Source organism: Pelodiscus sinensis, chromosome 8 (assembly GCF_052426305.1).
Source record: "Pelodiscus sinensis isolate ZL-2025 chromosome 8, ASM5242630v1, whole genome shotgun sequence".
NCBI lineage: Eukaryota > Metazoa > Chordata > Testudines > Trionychidae > Pelodiscus > Pelodiscus sinensis.
Genome location: NC_143059.1, coordinates 20,841,830 through 20,863,510, shown reverse-complemented (window position 1 = coordinate 20,863,510; position 21,681 = coordinate 20,841,830). Strand labels below are relative to the sequence as shown.

Below are 21,681 nucleotides of genomic sequence, written 5' to 3'. Positions count from 1 at the left end.
TAAAAGGAATTATACACCCTAATAAAATATGTTGAGCATATCTCATACTTTGTTTGCCTAAATGCTTTCAAAGTGCAATAAATCGTCAGCACCTTCCTATTTAGAAAATATGTTTTACTGAACTTACCACTTCTCTTGTCAAAGCCATGACTGATTTCTTTTTCTGTTTTCTACCTGAGTTGTAAACGATTAATTCTCAACACATCGTAGGTCTCATATCCATCTCCATCTTTATATTTCACAGTACGCTTGTCATCTATCTGGTATGCTAAATTACTATTCTCCATTCATGCAAATTGACCAGGCTTAAAAGACGTTTTTCAGAAAGCTTTCCAACAATAATTCACCAGCAGAAACTGCTTGTGCTATACATGCCGTGCTCAATTTAGCCCATCATCTGATACTGTGATGCATTACATTCTGATCTATGTGAGTCGTTTCACAGGCTGGTGATAGCAAGTGAAGATCTAATTCCTATGTGCTATAAAGAACATGTTTCATTGCGCATGCTCAGCATACGAACAAAACTGACCAACCTGATGTGTTAGTACCTTAACACCACTTGCAAAGGTCAGTAAGTTTCCCTGTACAACAGCTATTCCTGTTTGTTCCCCATGTCATTTAGAAAGGTTTAATTTCAATAAAGCAGACTTTGTTAGAAAATTTTGTTTTCAGCCAGGCAAACACAATACAGGAGGGACCTTCCTGGTCCAGCGCCCTCAGGATCTGACCAGTCCCAAATGAGGGAATTTTCCTGACCAGGGAAGGTCACCTGCCACCAGCTCCCCAACCATCTGTTCCTAAGTGCTCCTAGCTCTACTACTGCCCCAGCCACTCCCCACTTCTACCTCCCCCACTGCCACCCCAGCCAGGCTGCTGCCAGCCCATGGCCCTAGTTACATAAGAACATAAGAATGGCCGTACTGGGTCAGACCAAAGGTCCATCTAGCCCAGTATCCTGTCTACCGACAGTGGCCAGCACCAGGTACCCCAGAGAGGGTTGACCGAAGACAATGATCAAGCGATTTGTCTCCTGCCATCCCTCTCCAGCCTCTGACAAACAGAGGCCAAGGACACCATTTTATCCCCTGGCTAATAGCCTTTTATGGACCTAACCTCCATGAATTTATCCAGCTTCTCTTTAAACTCTATTATAGTCCTAGCCTTCACCGCCTCCTCTGGCAAGGAGTTCCACAGGTTGACAACACGCTGTGTGAAGAAGAACTTTCTTAGTTTTAAACCTGCTGGCCATTAATTTCATTTGGTGTCCTCTAGTTCTTCTATTATGGGAACTAATAAATAACTTTTCTTTATCAGCCATTAGAACCCTTGCTTGCTAGTCTTAAATATACCTCATTTTTGCAGGACTGATTATTACACAATCAGAGAGCACCTTTCTGGCTAGACATTTTTAGCAAACTGGAAGACCCACAACTTGCCTGTTTCTTGTAACATCCAAACATCTTCATGTATTCTAACAGCAAGCCATGCATTAAATTAGAATCAGGTTTTATTTCACTTTATGAAGGTAATCATATATATAGTAGCTCATTGTCTGTGACTCTGTAACGTTGTAGCATCACTTGTTGCCTCTAGGGAGCGCTGTTGCCTCCCACCGTGGTGCTCAGTTGACTTCTGCGCCCCTCAGCTGGGCCGCCGTGGAGAAGCAAGCAGAGCAAGCAGCTGTTTGGGCTCCACCCTGGTGGCCCGGCTAAACGGCGCAGAACTCAGCCGAGCGCCACGGTGGGAGGCGAAGGGGGGTGAGGCAGTGACGTACACGGTCAGGCCCCGCCCCATGGCCATGAACAGACCCTAGCCAAGGGGATGGCGGGGGAACAAGGGGGAGGAGGAGGACAACTGGGAGGCTGCAGGATCAGTGCTGGGGTGAAGGAAAATGGTGCAGGGGGCTTATAGGCAGCTGTTCAGCTGGGCTGCCGTGTGGGAGCAAGCGGCGCAAACAGCCGTTTGGGCTCCGCGCTCCCCATGCAGGAGGGGGAGAAGAAGAGAAAGAGAGTGAGAGGCAGGAGGGGGAGAAGAAGAGAAAGAGACGGAGAGAGAGGCAGGAGATGGAGGAGAGCTGAGAGAGAGAGGGGGGAAGGAGGTAGGAGGAGGGGAGAGAAAGAGAGACGGAGCGAGAGACTGGAGGCTCAGGAGAGAAGACCAAGATAGAAAGGGAATAGGACATGGAGGAGAGACCTGAAAATCCCGTTTTATGATGGGCTAGTTAGCTAGTTTCTTAATAAGAGGAAAAACTAGCTCAGGCTAGAATCTTATGCAAACCAAAAACATGTAGAATAAAGAAAAGTTAGAAGGCTGTCACTTGAGTAGTGCAGCCACAAGGACTTCTTTGTGTGGAGGAAATCCAAAAGTACAGCTATGAATAAGCCCTATCAAATTCACAGTCCATTTGGATCAATTTTTTACAGTTCTAAGATTTTAAAAATTGTACATTTCATGATTTCAGCTATTTACATCTGAAATTTCCTGGTGGTGTAATCGTAGGGTTCCTGACCCAAAAAGGAGCAGTGAGGAAGGGGGTTGCATTACTGCTACCTTCACTTTTGTGCTGCTGCTAATGGCGGTGCTGCATTCAGACCTGGGCAATTGGAGAGTGGCAGCTGCTGGCCAGGAGCCCAGCTCTGAAGGCTAAGCTGCCACCACCAAGAGCACAGAAGTAAGGGTGTCATGGTATGGTGCTCAGCCTACAACCACCGTTCTTTAGCTATCCAGCTCTGAAGTCAGTGCAGAAGCAAGGGTGGAAATTCCTCAACCTCCCTAAAATAATTTTGTGCCCTGCGACTCCCTTTTCAGTCAGGACCCCAAGTGTGAGAAATGCTGGCCTCCCCCATGAAATCTGTATGATAAAGGGTTAAAAGCACACAAAAGAACAGATTTCATGGTCCATGGTGTGTTTTTCATTACCATGAATTTTGAGGGGCCCTACCTATGAATGGCTACCATCAGAGCAAAATTCTGTGAACTCAAATGCACATGCACTGTGAGCTAGGAAAGACGTGACCTACCCGGTAGCTATAAGGACCGGGTAAGCCTGGGCATTCCAAAAGAATGATGTGCTCTTATTCCAGGACTCAAAGTCCCAATCCAACACAGAGCTGCTCCTGTTTAATGAAAGTGTTACTTCTCTCAAACTGAATTAGACTTGAGTAAAACTTAAAGGCATGCATTGTTGAAGCAGGCTTAACATAGGCTGAAGTGTAGAAAAAAAAGCCTGTTTACACAACTTTACAGGCAGTAATCAGAACTCCAATTCTGTAAGACAGTGCAAAACCAGAGTTCTGCTGCATTTCTTAGTGATGGCAATGGATATTCCAGACCAGTTTTCTAGAAGAGTATTCCTAGCGGAGTCATTGCATAGTGCTTTTCCTAAGACAGTTTCCTGTTCAGTCTCCTGAGCTTTACCTTTGGGGTGATGTCATCTATATTTTGACTATCTAGCTTTTATCTTCAGCACTAATCTGGAAAATATGTAGATACACTGCATGGGTGGAAGTTAAAACCCATGTTAAGAGACTTTTAGGGTTGCACAATAAGGCATTCAAAATAGGGATGTGAGTAATCGACTTGTGCTTATTGAGTAGTCGAGCAGAGTACTCAACTACTCGTTTCCCCCTCCCTTGCTGTCTCTGCATGAGAGGCAGTGGGGAGAGGGGCAGGAGCCAGTATTGTGGGGAGCTGGCTTAAAAGGGGGCCACCTGCACCTCCCCCAGTGTCTCTATCAGAGGTTTCAGGGGGAGGGAGGAGGACAGGAGAGGCTGCTGCGAAGCTGCACTGGTAGCAGCCTCTCTCCGCAGCCATGAACAGGGGCTGCTGGACCCAGCATGAGCTGGGACTGAGCAGTTCCGACTTGTGGGGACCACTGTGCCTCTGCATTTTAAGTGCAGAGCTGCAGCGGTATAGAGCCGGCATGACCAGAGACTGATCAGTCCCGGCTTGAGTAGACTCCTGGAAATACCCCTGCTCTGCAGAGCAGCTCATTTATTGACTAATTGTGTAGTTGATACAAATTGTATCAACCACACGATTAGCCAAATAACTGCTCTTTATCATCCTTAATTCAAAAGTCAGTAAGGGAGAGAGCCACAAAAAAGACTTAGGCACCTAAGTCGCTAGGCATACATGTCCAACACGTAGGCACCACTGTGACCTCAACCCCCCTGCTAAGCTGCCACCCAACCCTGGAGGCACCTGAAATCCCTATGAATTCGTGTTTCCACCATTAACAATCCTTCTGCACCTGGGTTTCTGCCAATGTGGATGTGCACAGCCAACTTAGACTAGGGGAGCAGGTGCTTTAGCTTCTGCAGGACCTCCAGAGTAGGTGCTTCTATCCAACACACCTGCAAGGCCCAAGCCAGGAGCCATTTCAATGCCTATGTTTCTCTTTGGATCTGACTTTAAATGCCAGTATTCAGGCTGCATATGCTTGATTACTTAATGTGCATATGCAAATTTGAGAGACATATGTATACACCAAGTACTTGCATGCACAAAATTGTGCACTCCTTATCTTTAGAAGTCTCATTTAATTTCTTGTACATCATCAATCATCATCATTATTTTTACTTAGTATTTAGATTAGGATGGAGGCTAGAGGCTTACTCAGATTGAAACTCCATTACAACAAGCATTGTGAAAATACTGTTTTTACTCCAAAAAGCAAACTTATTTCCCATTCCCATTCAGTGCTAAATTGTTTACATACATGTCATTTTTATTCTTGAACTGGAATTTAGTGCATAGACTTTTTGTTGTAAAATTGCAGCATGCTTCTTCACATATATATATTTATGTTGCATTGTATTTTAATACTTCACTGGATTTACAGCAGACTTCCAATAATCCGGAACCTATGGGACCTAGGTGGTGCCGGATTATCAGATATGCCAGACTATCAGGAGGTACTATAAGATGGTTATATATATATATATATATATATATATATATATATATACTGTATACATTATATACTGTATATAAAGTGTTCTTAATCCTTTTTATTGCATATACTGTATACAGTATACTGTAATGTTTTAGTTTTTTTAAGCCTCTTTTACCCTTTTTGCTCAGTTCAGATGCTGCCGCTGTTATCTTGTGACTCATTTTTTGCTGAAGCTCACTCACTAGGCTCTTGCCATTTTGATGCCGGACTATCAGGAGTGCCGGACTATTGGATGCCGGGCTATTGGAGTTTTACTGTACTATCTTAATGCGGGAAAACCATTTTACCGTGCTGTTTCTTACCTGATATAATCAAAGTATTCTTTGTGCTGATTCCGATAAAAAACAGAAAGCTTAAGCATACGTCCTGCAATCACTTCAGCTTTTTCCAAAAGCTGTGTTAGATGAACTTTTGAATAATCTGTGAAGAAAAGATTATCTGCTAGTAAAAAAGAAACACAACAATCACAGTCTAACAGTATTTTGATTTTTTGTATAAAGCAGAGAGGCACAGAGAAAGATTTTTGGGACACAGGCATTAAAGCGTAAAAGTTTGCCCCAAAGTGACACTACCCGTAAGTGGCAGTCCTAGGAACAGAATCCCCATCCACCAGGTTACACTACTCCTCATGACTTGATGAACAAAACTAGATGCAATTTTTACAAGGGCTTGATAGCATTATCTCCTACTAATGTGCTTTTCCCTTAAAAAAATGCTCCCTACTCCCCATGTGACTATGACCTAGTATCACAATACATTACCACAGAGGCAATATGAGGGCTCTGATACTGCCCAACCGATGCAGGGTTAAACTCACTCCAGTGCATTTAGCACAAGGACTCATTACAATTTGTAATGAGGAGTACAGGCTGGCCTGTGCACTAGGGTGAATCTCATCACAATGAAGCTGTGTTCAAGTAATATAGAAGCCAAATCACTGGAGTGCAGGACAAGGTGAGGTGGAGGTGGTGGTGCTCTGAGGCTTTCCACAAGCAACAGCCTTGAGAACCTTGCTGCATGCTGAACAGAAGCACATGGAGTGCTTTCAGGAAACTGCGTAGCTACTTGAGGCTGAAGACAGATGCAAGAATGGCACTCCTTCAGTTTTATTCAGTTTTGATCACCTAGACTGCCACCAGGTGCATTGTTTGGCCAACTGCTAATGGTCTGTGCACTGCCTGCTTTGTATACAGTGTGATAAGGTCAGACCACAGGGCTGCTACCGTGTAAGGGAAAGGCAGACCAAAAGGCATGCTAATTAGAGGTAGAGGGCTTCAGGGCAATTAGGAGAAGCTGGCAGGGAGCTGGCCCAGGCAGATTGGGACTGGCTGACTCCACTTCAGGCCTGCTGGAGGCCTTTAAAAATCTCCCCAGTTAGAAGGTGGAGGAGAGAGTGAGAGGCTGGGAGGTGAGATGGAGAGCAAAAGTTTGACACAAAGTACTAGCAGTTAGGGTATGTCTGGACTGCATCCCTCTGTCGGCAGAGGGATGCAGACTAGGCAGGTCGACATTGCAAATGAGGCAGGGATTTAAATATCCAGCACCTAATTTGCATAAAAATGGCCACCACTTTTTGCTGACTCAGCACGTTGTTGGCAAAAAGCAGCAGATCTTGTAAACCTCCTTGCAGGAGGCATAAGGGAACTGTCGAAAAAGGCTTTCTTTCTCGACAGATCCCCCTCTGGACTGCTGCTTTTTGCCGACAAAGTGCTGAGTCAGCAAAACACAGCGGTCATTTTTATGCAAATTAGGCACGGGATATTTAAATCCCTGCCTCATTTGCAATGTTGACCTTCCTAATCTGCATCCCTCTGCTGACAGAGGGATGCAGTCTAGACATACCCTTACAGAGCTAGAGAGAGCAGGGAAAGGAGTTCCAGGAAGAGGGGCAGGGCTCCCTACTCCACATGCCAGCTGCAAGCCCAACCCCTGACAAAGAGAGGAGGCTGCCGGTCCAAACACTGGCTAGGGAAAGAGGGGTCCTTGCCACAACAGCTATGCTAGAAGGACAGTGTCTGAGTGTAGGAGAGGCCTGGGTCTCTGTGTATCTTCCTTCCCACATCCCAACAAGAGAGCAGTCCTGGTTTCATTACACATTTTAAACAGAAAGTAAGCCACCTAAACCACCCCTTACATTACCATGTGGGACTGGTCCTGATTATTATGTGATGTAGACAGAAGCTAACTGCACAGCATGCTTGTTTTTTTTCTTTCTTTAGATGCTGTATCTTTTACCAGCAATCTTACCTGCTGTACAAAACTCTATGATTTCACTCCACTCAGAAACAACGTAATCACCATCTACTTGCTTTGATGCTGTCTGCACTGCAACTGTATATTCTGTTCTTGGGCTCAAGAACCAGTGTCCACGAACTGTCATAGGGAGCGGAACAGCTTTTGCAACCAGTTTAGTAGGTACATCCTAATGAAATAAAAAAAGTTTGATCATGCTATATTCAGAAAGTCCTATAATTTTAGGGTCATGAATGTCAATAACCTTATTTAAACCCCCCAGGCCCAACTTCTACTAACTATTCTCACATGAGTACCACAGTGATGTTAACCAGATGACACACATAAGGAAAGGAAGTGAGATTTAGCCTTTATCTAAACACATGCTTTTAATATTGGGGCTATATGATTATAGAATATTATTACCTGTAGCACTATAGATTAGTGCAGTAGTCTCCAACCTTTTTAGGCATGAGATCACTTTTCGAATTTAAGTACAATCCAGGATCTGCCTCAAACACAAACACCCTTGCCCCGCCTCCTTCCTGCCCCTTTTCTGAGCCCCTGCCCCTGCTCACTCCATCCTCCCTCACTTTTATCAGGCTGAGAGCAGAGGGTTGGAGTGTGGGGAAGGGGGATGCAGACACTGATCTTGGGCTAAAGGTTTTGGAGTGTGGGAGGGGCTCTGAGCTGAGCCTGGGGCAGGGAGTTGAGGTGCAGGAGGGGGCAGGCTCTGGGAGAGAGTTTGGATGCAGGGGGACTCAGGGCTAGGGCTGGGGTTTGGGGGTGCAGGAGGAGTTCAGAACTGGGGCTGGAGGAGAACAGCAAGCAGGATGTTCCTGGGGGTGAGGGGCAGTTCCAAGGCAGAGGGCAGGAAGAGCATGGCCGTGCTGAGAGGGGCAGATAAAGGAGTGGCACTTGATAGCCTCCCAGCCAAACCTGTCAGGATCATCTGATCAAAGGTTCCATGATCTACCAGTAGATCCCAATTTACAGGTTGGTGACCACTGGATTAGTGGTTCTTAACCTTTCAAGACTATGCCCCTTTCTGGAGTCTGATTTTGTCATGACTATCCCCTGCAAGGTTTACCTCACTTAAAATACTTGTTTGCAAAATCAGATATAAAAATGCAAGTGTATCTTTACACTTACTTTGTATACACTACTACTCAAAATTGATTATTTAGATTATTGATTATTTGACTATGCACTTATAAAATAAATCAACTGGAATATAAATATTATACTTACATTTCAGTGTATAGTATATAATGCAGTACAAAAAGGCCGCATGAAATTTTAGCTTATACTGAGTTTGCTGGTGCTTTTTATATGGCCTGTTGCAAAACTAGACAAATAGCTAGATGCGTTGACATATACCCTGGAAGAGTGCCTCATACACTGTTGAGAACCACGTAATAGCTCAAGGAGATCAATTTGTATTTAAACATGCAAGCCTGTGGGATTAGGACTATAATTTGATTACGATACACTATGCTGCTAAGGAAATGTTAAGGCCATTAAAACATAAGCTTACTGGGTCTCTAAATATAATTTCACTGACTTCAGTGTTGATTGACACCAGCATGAAAGAAGAATAGTCTTTCACATAGCTCAGCACAAAATTAAGACAGCGCAGCCTAAATATTTCAAAACCAGTGCTTCATGTGTCAAATATATCATAAGGAAAATAAGGATTACCATACTGGCAGACCAAAGGTCCATCTAGCCCAGTAGTCTGTCCTCTGACAGTGGCCAATGCCAGGTGCCCCAGAAGAAATTAATAAAATGGACAATCATCAAGTGTTCCCTCACCTGTCACTCATTCCCAGCTTTTAACAAAGGCTATGGACACCAATCCTACCCATCTTGACTAACAGACATTGGTGGATCTCTTCTCCATGAATTTATCTAATTCTTTTTTGAACCCTGTTAAAGTCCTGGTCTTTACAACATTCTCTGGAAAGGAGTTCCGCACGTTGATTGTGTGCTGGGAAAAGAAAAATTTGCTTTTCTTTGTTTTAAATTTGCTACCTATTAATTTCATTTGGTGACTCCCTAGTTCTTATGTTATGGGAACAAGTAACTTTTCCTTATTTACTTTCTCCACTCCATTCATGATTTTATAGACCTCTATAATACTCCCCCCACCACCACCTTAGTCTCCTCTGTTGAACATTGAAAAGATGTTTTATCCACTCTGACTCCAATCTTTCTCTGTTGAGTGGTAATAGCTAATTGAGTCCCCATCATTTCACATGTATAATTGTGATTATGTTTTCAAGCATACATTACTTTGCGTTTATCAGCATTAAAATTCATTTGCCATTTTGTTGCCAAGTCACCCAGTTCTGTGAGATCCTTTTGAAGTTCTTCATAGTTTGGTCTTAACTATCTTGAACAGATTACTATCATTTGCGAATGTTGCCACCTCTCTGTTACCCTTTCTCCAGATCATTTATGAATATGTGCAATAGGATTGGGACCAGTACAGACCCCTGCGGGACACTACTACTTACCTCTATCCATACTGAAAACTGACTGTTCATTCCTACTCTTTGTTTCCTATCTTTTATCACAACAAACCTGTTTAAAAACAACACCTGGGAAAAGCAAATGCATGACAATAAGTGGAATTTGTGTTGTAAGCTTTGTGTCTATCACTGTAGTCTTCTGGTTTCTATTTCCTCCCCCCCCCCCCCATTGTTTTGTTGTGCCAGAGATTCAGAGCCCATTGTGCTGATATCAAAGATGGAGTTAGGAATGCTCCAATTCCAGTTGGGAATGCTCACAAGAGGCTGAAATGCTTGACCTCTGCAACATTGAAGACTTCAGCTTAGATCTGGCTATGAGGGAGTAGATGATATGCCAGGTTTCCTTGCCAGTATTTTGCAGGAAACAGAGCTGATTTCTGCATCCTTCAAAACCCTGCAGAAGCCTTGATCTTGGGAACAAAATGTGTGCAACAATATTAAAATGGAATGTATTGATTAACATAATGGTAATCTTCTATTCCCTATTAGGGTGTAAGCAAGCTTAATAGTGTGTGAAATATGAATAACAGCATGCTTTAGAACATACAGGTAATTTTAGAATTACTATTATTTTTATTACAAGATTACCAAATTAAAAAGAGTTGTGATGTATTCACAATTATCCATTCATTAGAATAGCAAATAGTGCCTGTCAGTATTCATTGATTAAAAGCTGCAAAGGCTGTCATTCTGGGAGGAGAGTCTGTGGTAAGAGAATGTGCATTTGAGAAACTGCTGGGAGAGAATCCCTGCCTAAGGAAATGGGTGGAATGGTTGCTTTCACATGGGATGGCTGTAAATGAGGGCTGCATTGTATCAACGTGATATGATTAAAAGAGATCAGAGACATTGACTAGTTGTCCTGGGGGCGAGGGCAGGCAGGAAGAGGTAGTGGTGATGGTTTTGTCACAATAGTCTCCTTGTGGTGTGGGAGATGGAAGCAAATTACAGTGGGAGAGATCTAGGTTGGATATAAGGAAAAACTATTTCCCTAGGAGGGTGGTGAAGCACTGGAATGGGTTACCTAGGGAGGGGGTGGAATCTCCATCCCTAGAGGTTTTTATGTTTTAAGTCTTGGCTTGACAAAGCCCTAGCTGGGTTGATTTAGTTGGGATTGGTCCTGCCTTCAGCAGGGGACTGGATTTAATGACCTCCCTGAGGTCTCTTCCAGCTCTGTGATTCTATGATTCTATGAAATTGGGATGGAGTGTGGAAGGCATTCCTTGTATATGGGGGAGGAGGAGTGGGTGGCAGATGGGAACCATAGCATCTTAAAATGGTTGCTGCCACATGAACAGTGGACATTTTAAATTAATCTAGCTTCATCCAAGTATAAACCAGGGATATAAGCGACTAGTTGACTAGTCAACTATCCAATAAGCAAAAGCTTATTGAATAGTCGACTAGTTCCTCAACTAGTTGCTTAAAAGCCGGTTCCCTCCAGCACTGTCTCCTGAGGGGGCAAGGGAGTAGCGGGAACTAGGCACGAGCCAGGAATCAGCTGATTCCCAACTTGCACTCAATCCCAGATGCTGCGACTCTGCTTTGTGAAAGTATTAAGAGCCTGCTGACTGTTAATAGATTTAAAAATCAGAAGCTCAGCAAGGGGGACCCAGCATGAACCAGGCCAGCTGATTTCTGGCTCACGCTGGGTTCCCCCTGCTGCACTTTAGCCCTTTAAATGTATTAAGAGCCCACGGGCTCTTAATACATTAAAAAGCAGAATCACAGCATCTGGGACTAGTTTAGTTGATTAAACTATATTTAACATCCCTAATACAGATGAAAGCAAAGGTTTTGTTTCTGCATGACCCATAAACAAACTTGGAAAGCGTTTCAATTAAGAAAAATTATTTATTTTCTGTTTGTTTTTATATTAGCAATAATAGCCCTTATTTTCCCTGTTCATATAGGAGGACTATTTGGAAACAGAATAACTAGCAGGAAAGTAACAACAAAAAACTAAAAAGTGATCAGATCGGAGAAGAGATTTCATTTTACATTTCTTCATATGCCACCCAATACTTATAACTAACTTGTTGAGAGGAAAACTCTTTTTGTCAGAGGGTATGTCTAGATTACATCCATCTGTTGCCAGAGGGATGTAAATTAGACATACCAAAATTACTAATGAAGCAGGGATTTAAATATCCCGTGCTTCATTAGAATAAAAATGGCCACTGCTTTTTGCAAATGCAGCAATTTGCCGGCAAAAAGCGGCAGTCTAGACGGTGATTGGTCGGCAAGGAAAGCCTTTTGCGAGCAATTCCTTATGCAACGAGGCATAAGTGATCGGTCAGAAAAGGCTTTCCTTGCCAACCGATCCCCATCTAGACTGCCGCTTTTTGCCGGCAAATTGCCGCCTCGGCAAAAAGCGGCAGCAATTTTTATTCTAATGAAGTGCGAGATATTTAAATCCCTGCTTCATTAGCAATTTCGGTATGTCTAATTTACATCCCTCTGGTGACAGACGGATGTACTCTAGACATATCCAAAGACTCCACTGCCCTGTCTCTGATGGCTGAAAAAGCTCCCTTTCCAGTTATTTCTGTGACTTTGAGGCTAATTCACTCTCTTTCTCTCACACAGACACAGACAGAGACACATACACTCTCAGTGTTTTAACTGTAAATTAACATTATACTGTGAGATTTAGCTGTAATTACTGTAAATAGCATGACCATCCTATTAAATAAATGGAAAACATTATGCAAAATCCAGGCCAGGGGTGCAGTGTGATTAAGGAATCAAACTAATTAAATATACAAACCAGTCACATATTTATGTGTTCTTGACTTATGAGCAATCTCTTCAAATAAAGATTTATAAAATGGCCCCGGTCATAAATTGTAAAGTCCTCTATAAAATGTCACTGCTCACCACTACAACAGATGAGCAGGAGTGACAGTGACGAGTTAAGGTTGCTTTGTAACCTTATTTGTGCATTTTCATACTTTGGTATTTGGGTTTATTATATAAGGTGCAGGCTTAAATGTAAATCTCTAGACTGAAATGTGTGGATTTTGGAAACTCATTCATTAATGGGATTCTCCCCTTCACAAAGTGAACCACAGGAAGGTCTGGTCTACCCTAAGTATGTTAAGTAATGGTTAATTTACTAATCAAGCAGTTAATGGCATTTCCATCGACTACTTGACTAGTCAATAGGCACTTCTACATTCTTCTTTTGAAATGTACAAGAGCCCTCGCACCTTTCCCAACCAGGAAATGTTCATGTCAATGAAACATTCTTTGTGATCCATGAGAGCCTGCAGCACCCCTGTTGATGTAATCTGAGGCCCGGTAGTCAGGGTCCAGGATGGGGATGTACGTGCCATCTATGGCCCCCTGCAGTTGGGGAAGCTCATGTCAGCAAAGCCATCAATGATGCTGTCCACATTCTCCAGAGAGACGACCCTCTGTAGCAGCACCTTGTTGATGGCCTTGGCTACCTTTAGGAGGACAGCCCCAAATGTGAATTTCTCCACACCCAACTGGTTCCTGATGGAGAGCAGTAGCTGTCCGGCATGGCAAGCTTCTACAGGGAGTTGGTGACATACTTCTGCATGGGGATGGCAGGTCGCAGTTGAGTGTCCTGTTTCCTGAGGGCAGTGGTGAGCCACTTGCAGGGCACGAGGAAAGTGGCCTTCCACATGCGGAATTTCTGCAGCCACCGCTGGTCATCCCATAGCTGCAAGATGATGCAGTCCCACCAATCCAAACTAGTCTCCCACCACCAGAAGTGACATTCCATGGTGTCCAGGAGATTGAGGGGCATGTGCAGCAGCAGGAGTGCCAAGACCTGGGGGTATGTCTACACTACAGCACTAGTTCGAACTAACAGTTCAAATTAGTTAATTCAAACTAAGCTAATTCGAACTAACGCGTCTAGAACTAAAAACTAGTTCGAATTAGCGATTTGCTAATTCGAACTAGCGCGTCCACACTGATTGGACGCAGGGGGGCATTTAAGGGTGGCTGAAACCGGTTCTGGCAGGGCATCAGGTCAGTAGTTGCTTTGTGTGGCTGCTGTCTGAGGCTATCTGAGGCTCGAGCTTAACGGGACCCCCCCTGGACAGCCGGTTCTCAGCTTTTCCTGCTTGCTTGCCAACCTCGCCGAGGGACAGCAAAGCATTGGTCTCTGTGCCCGTCTGTGTCGGTGCTTCCCTTCGGGGGGGCCGCCGCAGGTGGCAACATGGAGCCACGGCTCGCCCTGCACCTTCTGGTGCACGTTCTGGACTTGCTGCTGAAAGCCTGCCAGCAATGGCTCGAGGCTGCCTGGCACCACCTGGGGAACATCAGCCCCCTGCCTCTCCGCCTGGCCGCCCTGGGGGCCATGGAGGAGCCGCGGCAGCGCCCCGGCACCGGCATGCCCCGCCACGTCTGGCGTCTGGACACCAGCACCAACTGGTGGGACCGCATCGTCCTGGAGCTCTGGGAGGACCGACAGTGGACCCAGAACTTCAGGATGAGGAGGGACACCTTCCTGGAGCTCTGCGAGTGGCTCGCCCCTGCCCTGCAAAGAAGGGACACTCGCATGAGACCCGCCATCCCCCTCCAGAAGCGGGTGGCCATCGCCCTCTGGAAGCTCTCCACGCCGGACAGCTACCGATCCGTCGGGAACCAGTTCGGCGTGGGGAGATCCACCGTCAGAGCGGTGCTCATGCAGGTATGGCACTCGTCGGCCACCGAGCCCGGGGGGAGGGGGGCTGCGAGGAGGGGATGGGCCGCCCCAGGGACAAAGGGGGGGCGGGAGGAGGCGAAAGCGCCCCGCACCGGAGGGGTCGGGCTGTCCCGGCCGTACTACACGCTGCCAGGGGGGTTGCTTCCGGGAGTGGGGCGCGGGGCACTGCCAGGGCACGCACGCTCCCAGCCACCCGGGCGCCCCACTGATTGGTGCTTTGCTGTGTCTCTCTCTGCAGGTGGTCAAGGCCATCAACCAGGTGCTGCTCCGCAGGGTGGTCTGCCTCGCCGACCCGGACGCTGTCATCCGGGGATTCGGCGCCCTCGGCTTCCCCAACTGCGGGGGGGCCATCGACGGGACGCACATCCCCATCCGTGCCCCGGAACACCAGGCGTCCCGGTACGTCAACAGAAAGGGGTACTTCTCCGTGATCCTGCAGGCCGTGTGTGACCACCGGGGACAGTTCACAGACATTAATGTGGGCTGGTCGGGCAAAGCACATGACGCCCGGGTGTACCACAACTCCTCCGTGTGCCAGCGGCTGCAGGACGGAACCTTCTTCCCCGACCGCCACATCAGGGTCGGGGACGTGGACATGCCCGTGTGCCTGGTGGGGGATGCCACCTACCCACTGCAGCCGTGGCTGATGAAGCCGTACACGGGGCACCTCAATCCCTCCCGCCAGGCCTTCAATGCCAGGCTGACCAGGGCCCGCATTGTAGTGGAGGGGGCCTTCGGGCGACTGAAAGCCCGCTTTCGATGCCTCCTCACCCGTCTGGACCTGGCAGAGCACAACATCCCTCCCGTGGTGGCAGCATGTTGTGTGCTCCACAATTTGTGTGAGCGAAAGGGGGAGGCTTTCCTGCCAGCCTGGATGGCTGAGGCTGACCGCATGGCTGGACACTACGGTCAGCCCCGCACCACCGCCATCCGGGAAGCCCAGCGGGGGGCCGTCCGGATCCGGGAAGCCCTGCGGGAGAGCTTCCTGGTGGAGGAGGAGGAGGACTGACCTCTTCCTGCATGCCCCACTGGGGCCTTCTTCCACCCTACCCCCCTTCCCCTTTCCCCTCCCTATCTACTGTACAATAAAGACACCTGTTTTTGAAACAAAAACGTCTGTTTATTGAACATAACTGGGTGCGGGAAGGGAGGAATGAGGGTGGGAGAGGGGAGGGGGAAACCTGGGACGAGGGAGCTGGAAGGGAAGGGGAGGGAAGGGAGGAAGGGAAAGGAAAGCTCAGGGGTGGGAGTCCGGCTGCCTCTCCTGTCTCGCCACACTGCGGGTCCGGGGGCGTCGGTGGGAAATGGTTGTGGAGGGGGGGGGCAGGAGGGACAGGGGGTGTGGAGGAAGCAGGAGCGGAAGCAGGAGCGGGAGCAGGGGGAGCAGGGGGAGCAAAAGGGGGAGCAGGGGGAGCAAGAGGGGGAGTAAGAGGGGGAGCAGGGGGAGGAGGAAATGGGAAGCGGTCCAGCAGGCTCTGGAGGTGGCCTCGCAGAGCACGGCCCTGCTCCTCCAGGGCCTCCAGACTCCTCCGGCGCAGCCTGAGGTCCTCCTGGACCCAGTGGTCCTGGAGACGGAGCTGTCGATCCAGGAACTGGAGGTGCCACCTCTGGTAGTCCTCCTGGTTCCTGGCTGTCCTGCTTGCCCGGGCGCGGGTGGCTGCTGCAGGCGGAGTGGTGCGCCCTGCAGGCCCCGGTGCTGCAGCTGTGGTGCAAGAAGACCAGCGGTCAATTACCCCAGGGGCCCAGGTGTGTGAAACCCATCTCCCCTCTGCAAGGCCAGGGCCCCTGCAGGATCCCCAGCTGCTGCTCCGTGGTGGGCAAGGCCCAGGCGCACGGTCCCGGGGCTCCCTCTCGCCCCAGCCCCCCGTACACATAAGGGGAACACGAGGGTACTCACAGGTGGACGCCTCCCCGGCCTCAGACGACTCAGGCGAGCGGCTCTGTGGCGTGCCTCGGGGGTCCCGGGTCCTGGGCAGGCTGGCGGCAGGCTCCTGGCTCTCAGAGCCCTCTTCCTCCTCCTCCGTGTCCAGGAGCGGTCCCTCTGCCCCGGGGTCAATCACGTCCCGGGGGGCAGGGACGGCATGAGCCCCCAGGATGCGGTCCAGGGCATGGAAGTGGGGACAGGCCTCCGGGTCGGCCCCTGGCAGGCAGGCCCGGGAGTAGGACTGCCGCAAGTCCTTTATTTTGCAGCGCACCTGCTCCCGGCTGCGCTGGTGGCCCCTGGCGGCCAGGCTGGCAGCCATGCGGCCGTAGACGGCCGCGTTCCGGTGGCTAGTGCGTAGATCGTGGACATTGGAGGCTTCCCCCCAAACCTCGATGAGGTCCACGATCTCCGCACTTGACCAGGCGGGCGCCCGCCTTTTGCGCCCCCGGGCAGGCTCCTGGGAGCCGCCAGGCTGGTCCTGGGGAGCAGTGAAGGGCTGGGAGCCCTCGGATGGCTGGCTCATAGTGTGGCAGGTGCAGGCTGTGCAGGCACGAGTGCTTGCAGCCTTGCAACTGGCACAAAGTGTGTAGCCAGCCCGTGGCCCTTTAAGGGCTCCGGGGCCAGGAGGGGGGCAATAGAGTTTTCCTGATGTTGGCCAGAGTGGCCACCAGGGAAACCTGGGAAGCCTTAGCCTCCCACTAGTTCGAATTAAGGGTCTACACAGCCCTTAATTTGAACTAGCTAGTTCGAACTAGGCTTAATCCTCGTAAAATGAGGTTTACCTAGTTCGAACTAAGCGCTCCGTTAGTTCGAATTAAGTTCGAACTAACGGAGCGCTAGTGTAGCACCTAGGAAAGTTAGTTCGAACTAACGGACATTAGTTCGAACTAACTTTGCAGTGTAGACATACCATGGGTGATCAGAGCCTGCATTCCAGGCTGGTCCTCGTGCTGTTGAAGCTGCATGCAGGCAGTCTGGACGACCTGAGCTATGAAGCAGAGTATGAGACTTGTGAGCCTGGCACTGCTCTGCAGCAGCTCTGGCTCAATGTTGCGAGTAAAAATGTTGGCATATTATGAGGTATTCGGGTGCCCATAGCAGTTTTGCTGACTTGAGGGTATAAATTGTCCCCAGATTGGAAATAGTTGTGGGTGAAGACAAAATCACATAGCTCAGTTACCAGGTGTGCTGTGGCATCATCAGGAATAGTATAATCTGGTGGTTGGAATAGCTGCATTAAAGTCTATGAAGCCATGCCAATTTATATCAGCTGAAGATCAGGACTAGGTGATGTTTTAAAACTCACTGTTGAAAATTGCAGTGATGGTTTTCAGGTATACAACAAACACAAAACATTACTTCCAACCATCTCATAAAACCAAAAGTGAAGGTCAGGAAAAATGGGGGAGGAAAAAGGGGTTATAAATACAAAAAAACAATTATCACAGTTAAAATACCTTTGAAGGTAAAAAGATCAACATAAGTTAGCAGAAATGTTTCCTGATTGCCCTTTTAGTTTTAAAGCCCTTACTAATACAAGTGTTGGTAACATTAAAAATATCATACTTTGACGGTATCTGGGCTCTGATACTGTTTCTGATACTCTGATACATCTTTTATGGAATTCATGAACACATTTTAAGATAGCAAATGATTGTGTCTTTAATATAATTGTCCTCCCTTGATTTGACAGTAGCATCATAGTCCATCCCACTACAGGCAGTCCCCGAGTTACGCGGATCCGACTTATGTCGGATCCGCAGTTATGAACGGGGATTTCTCGCTCCAGAGAACTAGAGCAGCGGGACACTTGGTCCCGCCGCCCGCCTTCTCCGGGGCGAGAAAAGCTGCTCCCCGTCTCCCTGGTCTGCTGGCTCCACCAGCAGACCAGGGAGACGGAAGCAAAGCGGCGGAGCACCGTGGGCCGGACCCGCGGCCGCTTCCAGATCAGCTTCCAGACCCGCGGGTCAGCTTCCGGACCCGCGGCCGCTTCCAGATCTGCAGACCAGGGAGACGCTGAGCAAAGCCGCGGAGGACCCGGGCCGGACCGCGGCGCTGAACTGGAAGCGCCACGGTTCAGCCCGGGTCCTCCGCAGCTTTGCTCCACATCTCCCTGGTCTGCTGGGGGAGGGGGAGACGCAGCTAGTGCCCCCCCCCCCCAGCAGACCAGGGAGACGTGGAGCAAAGCCAGGGGCCTGTGGTAGATCAGGTGGGGCACTGCCGGTTGGTCCCGCAGCACCGCTCCTTGTCGCTACTGGACCAACCCGGCAGCACCCCAGCTGCTCTGCCCCAGGCGTCCTGATTCAGCTGCTGATCAGTTTCAGCAGGGGTGCTGCTGGGTTGGTCCAGTAGCTCCGAGGAGCGGCCGCGCTACTGGACCAAGCCAGCAGCACCCGAGCTGCTCTGCCCCAGGCGTCCCAAAGTCAGCCGCTGCTGAAACTGACCAGCGGCTGACTACAGGAAGCCCGAGGCAGAGTTGCTCTGCCCTGGGCTTCCTGGAATCAGCTGCTGATCAGTTTCAGCAGCAGCTGACTTGGGGATGCCTGGTGTTCTTACCTTGAATCTGTATGTAAGTGGAACTGGTGTCCAGATTCAGCGGCTGTTGAAACTGATCAATTTCAGCAGCGGCTGATGCCAGTTCCGACTTACATACAGATTCAACTTAAGAACAAACCTACAGTCCCTATCTTGTACGTAACCCCGGGGACTGCCTATACATAACTAACAGTACTTTGAAATAAACAAATGTAATGTACCGCTGACATCTAACAGAGAGCAAATATTCAGCTCAATAGTTGCTGAAATGTCTGAACAAGTGTTTTAAATCATTCTGAACAAGCATTAAGAAGCAGAGGAAGACTGCTGGAAACCTTCCTAGAAGTTAATTATTAAATCTTATGTCAAGAAGACACATGTTGCTGTTGTGAGGATAGGCAGAGGAGCACCATGCGCAACCTGTTTAATGAAAAATAAGACTGGTAAAGGAACCAGAACTTCTGTTTTGCTGGAAATTCTACTGTTTCAAAATTTGTTTTAGGTTTCAATTGGAAGGAAAAATTTTCAAAAAATTATTTTGAATCAAAACATTTAATTTCTATGAAAATTAAATGTTTTATTAATTTGACTTTTATATTTGAATTTATAGTGTAATACAAATCAAATGGAATGTTCTAACATTATCAAATAGTTTCATTTCAATTTTTAAACAAGTTTTTCAAAAATTATTCTATTGGATTTTTTTTTCTATCAGTTCTTTTACAAATCCCAGCTTTCTAGTGAATTCAGTATGTGGCTTTCCATGGCAGTCCAGACGATTGTCACAAAATTTTGTATTTATTCTAAAAATCACTGTTTACTGTTTTTTAAAAATTACCTTGTGTTTAAATTTGTTGGAATTCTTGTTCTCTTTCTTGTTGAGATCAATAAAATAGTGAGTAATACGATCCTTGGATTTAGAATCCATGTCCCATGAAATCTTGAAAGAATCACATGTGATGTTACTTATTTTGATGTTGTGTGGGACTGGAAGTTCCTCCATCTCTGCGATCCCACTATCTTGTGATTTATTCCCTGTGTAAAAATAAACATTGACAGCATTAGACAAATGCACTAGAGTATGATTAGTTCAACTTTTAACATAGCAAATATTAGTCTCTTTCAACTATTATTTTACAAAAATACATACAAGAAAAATACAAAAGCCCAATTCTGTAAGTCTTACTCAGAGTGGAAGTACCTACTGACAAGATGAGTCTCTTTGAAGTCAGTGAAAATACGGACATCAATATAAGTAAGGGCTTCCCAATATGAATATAGCAAATTATATAAAAAAGATGTTGTGCCACTACACATAAGATTCTGCAGAAACATATGAAGAATTTGGTGGCTGAAAAGTTAACAGGCCCATAAATGACTTATTTCATAATGTAGTTATTGACAGTCAAATGTAAGAAATATGATTAGAAATCCTAGCAGTGATTCTCAAACATAAAAATGCTTTCAACATTTACAAGAGGCACGAGAATATAACATTTAATAATGTCATATTTGCAACAAGCACCAAATATTGACACTGTGATAGTTTCGATTTGTCCCTTTGGGTTGTTTGCAATGTTAGTATACTTGAATTTCACTAGTTTCATCAGGAAGCTTTTTCTAACTTCTACAGACACACATGAGAGAGAACAAATTGTTCACTGATCCCCACAACCAACACGTGCTAAAATTAGATATTTCCCTGTACTCTTGTATAGCAAGTGCTTCCCTGCAGTGGTGCCACCAGCAAGTGTTAAGGGATGAGGTGATCTTTGCCAGACTCACTACTGCGTAAGAGTGTAGAAGGATGCAAAGCAACAACAGAAAAGAGCAAGAGGAAAAAGACACAGCACATAAAGCTAAAAAGCAGTGAAGACAGATGGTGTGAAGGAAGTGAGAGAGCGAGGCTAAGAAACAAGTTGATAAAGATGGGGCAGAAGATAGAGAGATGTGGTGAAGAAACAGGCAGGGGGAATTACCACTGACAGTTACACTGGGGCTAGAGGCAATTATATCAATTAGGGGAGGCTGGTGAAAGGACAAGAGCCACCCCCAGCCAATGTTTTTGCACTTGCTGAAAGTTCTATAGATCCAGCAGTTGGAAGATGTATGTGGAGGGGGGGAAGGGGGAGAGGAGGGCATGGCCTGACCATTTTAAGCTGTGGGTCCACCACTGAAATTTCACCCAGATGCCCTGCTATCTAGACAGAGCAGAGTCACAGAATCAGGGTATGTCTACACTACAGCATTATTTCGAAATATCTTATTTCAAATTAGTTATTCAGAAATAAGTTATTTCAAAATAATGTGTCTACACACAAAATGCATTTTGAAATAGCGTTTTGCTATTTTGAAATAGCACGTCCACACTGAGTGGACGCTGAATCTCATTTAAGGCCAGCCGGAACAAGGTCCGACAGGGCATTAGGTCAAGAATTACTTTGTATGGATGCTGCCTGAGGCTATCGAGGCCTGTGCTTAAAGGGACCCTCCCCCCCCCCCCCCCCCGGACAGCCAGTTCTCAGCTTTCCCTGCTTGCTTGCCTACCTTGATGAGGGACAGCAAAGCATTTTGTCTCTGCATGCTCTGGTTGCCCTCACTCAGGACACCACAGCACTCTGCAACATGGAGCCGGAACTGCCCCTGGGCACTCTGGTGCTTCTTGTGGACACGTTGCTGCAAGCCTGGCTGCACTTTCTGCAGATTGCTATCTGGGAGGTCCAGCGGGGGGCTGTCAGTATCCAGGAGGCCCTGCGGGAGAGCTTCCACCCTGAGGAGCAGTGAGAGCCTCCCTGGTCTGCCCCACTGGGGG

At 47.3% G+C, this 21,681-nt stretch overlaps 2 protein-coding genes across 2 annotated transcripts in view; one reads left to right on the top strand and one right to left on the bottom strand.

Annotated features, from left to right (window-relative positions):
• Window positions 1–7,316, top strand: part of FAM13C (family with sequence similarity 13 member C) — a 189,389-nt gene extending 182,073 nt beyond the window's left edge. Inside the window, exon 17 of the mRNA XM_075934855.2 lies at window positions 7,180–7,316. Within this exon, the coding sequence (XP_075790970.2) occupies window positions 7,180–7,228 (49 nt within the window). The 3' untranslated portion in view covers window positions 7,229–7,316. The remainder of the gene's footprint in view (window positions 1–7,179) is intronic.
• Window positions 1–21,681, bottom strand: part of PHYHIPL (phytanoyl-CoA 2-hydroxylase interacting protein like) — a 49,290-nt gene that overhangs the window by 3,196 nt on the left and 24,413 nt on the right. The window contains exons 2-4 of the mRNA XM_006132124.5: window positions 19,708–19,904; window positions 7,208–7,382; window positions 5,263–5,380 (exon numbers count right to left, since the gene is read on the bottom strand). Of these exons, the coding sequence (XP_006132186.1) occupies window positions 5,263–5,380; window positions 7,208–7,382; window positions 19,708–19,904 (490 nt within the window). The remainder of the gene's footprint in view (window positions 1–5,262; window positions 5,381–7,207; window positions 7,383–19,707; window positions 19,905–21,681) is intronic.